This window comes from Neopelma chrysocephalum, unplaced genomic scaffold (genome assembly GCF_003984885.1).
Source record: "Neopelma chrysocephalum unplaced genomic scaffold, ASM398488v2 Primary Assembly neopelma1_77210, whole genome shotgun sequence".
Taxonomy (NCBI): Eukaryota; Metazoa; Chordata; class Aves; order Passeriformes; family Pipridae; genus Neopelma; species Neopelma chrysocephalum.
Window position 1 is genome coordinate 1 of NW_020910208.1, and position 4,645 is coordinate 4,645.

At 52.0% G+C, this 4,645-nt stretch overlaps 1 protein-coding gene across 1 annotated transcript; it reads left to right on the top strand.

Annotated features, from left to right (window-relative positions):
- Nucleotides 1–2,243: 2,243 nt before the first annotated feature.
- On the top strand, nt 2,244–2,807 carry LOC113979388 (zinc finger protein 239-like; the record flags this gene model as incomplete). The annotated part of the gene is made up of 1 exon (XM_027706792.1): nt 2,244–2,807. A coding segment is annotated over one exon (564 nt), but the record flags the coding sequence as incomplete, so codon positions are not given.
- Nucleotides 2,808–4,645: the final 1,838 nt, after the last annotated feature.

Here is a 4,645-nt window from a genome sequence, read left to right on the forward strand (position 1 = left end):
CTGCTCTGGGCTGTGCAGGCATTTGTGGTTCTGCCTGTCTCACACACACACAAAAGTCTGGTGTAGTGCTGCCTTCAGGAAACCCCCCCACCCTTGTTCCAGCTAAAGCCGTGGAATTTGTCTTTGTTTCCCTTGGGTTCAGAGTCAGGCTGTGCCTGTGTCCAGCCCAGAGGCTCAGAAAAGCATTTCTCCCATCCCACTGCAATCTGCTGCTGCAGACAGGACCCAGGCACTGGTGGCACTGGGAGTGAACAGCAGAGTGTTTCCAGGGGCTCTCTGAAGGAACACAAGTGTCCAAAGAAACCAGCACAAGTGTCCACAGAAGTCCCAGTCCTTCATCCCTGAATGAGCTCGTTCAGCCCAGGAAAAACTGTCTAAGTCTTATTTCCATGGAAGGAGGTTTTTCCCACTTTAACGTGGGTTTAGTTCCAAACCAGTTTCTTCATTTCCTCCTCCCAATTTCCCTGAAGGACACTGACAGGGACCATGGACACTGACAAGGATCACAGAGTTTGTCCCTTGGCCATACAGCTCCTGTTCTGTGGCAGCACAGGAGAGGTTAATTAGAGCCCAGGCTCCAATCCCAGGGTGCCCCTTGAAGAAGAGCTTGAAATCAAACCGCTTTCCTATTGGGGGGTTAAATTCATTCCCCATCGTGTATTCGTGAAAGAAGTTGCCAGTGATTTTGCCAGAAAGCATAAAAAATAGAAGGGCTCACAGTTATACACAAATACAGGTAATTACTGTTCTGACTACACATTCCAGATTAATTTGGTGCAGTGATATTAAAAATCATAAACCCACATAACGCTGTGCAATGTGACACAGATTGGCCAAGTGAAGTCCTACATTAACAGAGATAAATTCGAGAAGGTCAGCAGTGCACTGTTTTACTCCTGCTAACACTTGTGGACAGTCTGACTTCATGTACAGGATGGACGTCCCTGTGCCCCTGGGGCTGCCAGTGCCGTGGTGGGCAGCAGGAACCACAGAGGATGGTGCCAGCGAGGCAAAGAGCCACAGCCACAGATTGGCTTCTGTGTCTGGGCCAGCAGAATGGATTCTCTAATTCCATTTGCATGGCCCATTCTAGCTCAACAATTTCAGTGTCTGATTGCCCAGGATCCTCTCACACTAAACTTCACAGACCAGCCTTTGGCACTGGTAGGCAAAAAGTTGCCTTTAATCCTTGCAAACATGGAAACCGCACATCCCAGGATATTGGCACAGCACAGCAGAGGAGTCCAGTTGTCAGAAATGATGGCAGGGGAGAAGAAGTGGAATGAGGAAGGATTTGCAAACCAAAGCACAGGGGTAATGATGCAGGCCTGAAGTCCAGTGATTTCATATTTATTCTCTACACTGAAAATAGGAAGAAAAAAATTGAGTTTTAAGGGACACTACATTAATACAGCTTTTGATTAATATATAACACTTCAATCAGGTGCTCATGAAATGACTTTGCTCTCCTCATCCTACCAATTAAACATCTTATTTTTGGTTTAATCTTCATAATTTGGAGTATATTTTGGCTGAACCTTAACTTTTTTCAGTTTTGGGGGGAGGGTTCATCTCTCTTTTTCTGAGGGTTTTTTTGCCTGAACCTCGTTGGGTTTTTTCTGGGCTGAATCTTGGTGTTTTGGAGGTTTTTATGGTCACAGGATGCCCGGTGAGTTCTAGAGATGGACTTGGGCAGGAGGAACCCCCAAGCCAACATGCTCAGCCCTTGTTTTCCCCTCCCCCATCAGGATTTGTCCTTCCCAAAGCTTGGGCAGATGGAGGAGGAGGCTGCGAGGAAGAGGAAGATGCCACGGGCCCCCCAGGCAGGTGAGGAGGAAGTCAGTGGCCCTTTGAGCCGGTGTTGTGCTGGCTCTGGCAGCCGAGCATGGCCCCCGGCTGCAGGACAACCCCGCTGCCACCGCCGTCCTGCCGGGGCCAGAGTTGGGGGGATGTCCTTGGCCTTCCCTCTGGGCCGGAGGCAAATCCCCTTCCTGTCCTTCTTGCTTCCTGCCCCAGGCCCCGAGCTGAGGACGGAGAGCCTGGAGGACAAATCCCCCCGGCAGACCCTGGTGGGAGAGGCCGTTTTGAAGGGCTCCACGGTGCAGGAAGGCAGCGGGGAGGAAAAGGCCCAAGGATCCCCTCGCAGGAGGGGCTCCAAAGGCAGCCCAGGGTGCTCTGAGGAGGAAAGACCCAGCCTGTGCCAGGAAGGCAGCCGGAGCTTGAGGCGGAGCTGTGACCTGGTGGTCCCTGAGCAGCCTCCCAGCAGGGAGAAGCCCTTCAAGTGCTTGGAATGTGGGAAGAGCTTCAGGAAGAGCTCCCACCTCTTCACCCACCAGCACATCCACACTGGGGAACGTCCCTACCCATGTAGGGAATGTGGGAAGAGCTTCAAGCACAACTCCACCCTCCTCACCCACCAGCGCATCCACACTGGGGAACGACCCTACAAGTGTGGGGAATGTGGGAAGAGCTTCAGGAGCAGCTCCGACCTTCATACCCACCAGCGCATACATACTGGGGCACGTCCCTACACATGTGGAGAATGTGGGAAGAGCTTCATGAACAGCTCCCATCTCCATGCTCACCAGCGCATCCACACCGGGGAACGGCTCTACAAGTGCTTGGAATGTGGGAAGAGGTTTCACACCAGCTCAACTCTTCTCTTTCATGAGCAGACACACACGGATGAGAGGCCCTTCCGCTGCACCGACTGTGGGAAGAGCTTCAACCGGAACTTCACCCTCATCACCCACCGGCGCATCCACACCGGGGAGAGGCCCTACAAGTGTGGGGAGTGTGGGAAGAGCTTCACCCAGAGCTGTAACTTGACCTCACACCAACGGACCCACCAGTAACTGAAACCCTACCAGTGCCCCGACTGCGGGAAGAGCTTTGGCCGCTGCTTCCACCCCGAATGAAGCCCCTGATGGTGAGGCAACCCCTGGAGTCCAGCGACTGTCAGTCCATCCCTTTCTACCAGAGAGGGGCAGTCCCCTTTCCCAGGGGCAGGTTCTGCCAACAGAACCCTTCCTGGGGGGTGTGTGGAGGTTCCTGCCTTGGCTGGGGACCCTCCCAAGGTCACTGCTGGAGATGGAGAGCAGAGATCTCCCCACGAGCATTGGTGTGGGGGAGTTCCATCCATCTCTAATTAAGAATTATTGCTTTTGTGCCAGCTTGAGTAGAATTGCTTCAAGAATTGCTTTAGTGTAGAGCACTGTCCTATCTTATCCTGTACTCCTGGTAGTTTTAGTGTTTCTATTGTGCAGTAAATAATTCTGATGAAGATCTTTTGTCTGATCATTTGGAACCCTAAATAATTCATTTCTATCAGTAGATCTGATTTGCCATTATTAAAACCTGGGGGACAAAAGTGGTTCAGTCACACCTCTGTAATTCCTCTAAACTGAAAGTGTTGGCATAATCCAAGGCTGAGATTAGATCCAGCAGCTTCCAGCATCCCACAGTAAGTTGGGAGCTCAGGGCCCCCCCTCCTCTTTTCCAACCTTCCGGTGTCCAAAGATCCCCATGGGACCGTCGGACCCAGCAGACCACCCTCCCTTTTCCACCCTTCTCCCTGTTCCTCCCACTTTCCCATTGTCCCCTCAATCCCCAATTTCCCCCCCCCGAACAGTTTTGGGGTCCCAACCCCCACTTCTCTCCCCTCTCCTGTGGGTGCTGAAGGAGAAAATGAGGCTGCACACACAGAGTTCAATTGTGGGACTTCTCCGCCCAACTTTCTGGCGTCCCCTTTTCATTGGGGTTCCTTTGGAAACAGCACCTGGGCTTTGTCTTTTAGTCCACTGGAATTCCCAGCATGGCCCCAAAGCAGTGCCCTGATCCCACACATTCCCCTCCCCTCATGTGCTGGCTGTGTTCAGCCACCAGAGAAAAACACAGGCTACCATGCAGAGCGTTCCAAGTGGTTTCCACTTTGGCAAACAGCACTCTCTGGATGGAAAACACAAGTCAAGGCCAAAACACTCCTTGTTGATCCTGATTAACTGAACACAGCTGTTGCTGCCTTAACCTTGTTCCCACAGAAATTCTCAGGGTTCCTTTGGTTAAAGGAGGCCCCACGTTACAATGGCCCCTTGCTTCCATGAGCTTCCACAGTCTCCAAAGGTTCCTTTAGTTCCATGAGGCCCTGCAGTCCCAAAATGCCCTTTGGATTCTCAGAGATTTCCCACTGTCCCAGGGTCCCTTGTGCTTCAGAAGAAGCTGCAGTGGGACAGTGGCCCCTTGGTTCCGTGAGCTCTGCAGTGTTCCAGGAATCCTTGGGTTCCAGGAGAGCCTGCAGTTTCACAAGGACCATTTGAATCCAGGAGGTTCTGCAGGGTCCCAATGGCCCCTGGATTCTGGGAGGTTCAGAAATATGTCAGGGCTGAGAAAATTTGGATTGTTCACGCTGGAGAAGAGAAGGCTTTGGGGTGACCTAATTGTGGCCTTGCAGTGCCTGAAGGGAGCCAACAAGAAAGATGGAGAGAGACTTTGGACAAGGGTCTGGAGAGACAGGATGAGGTTCAGTGGCTTCACACGGATAGAGGGAAGGGTTCCAGGAGATAATAGCAAGGAATTCTTGACTCTGAGGATGCTGAGATGCTCTTTAAGGACCCTCCCAAGCCAAAACATTCCCTGATTGTGGGAC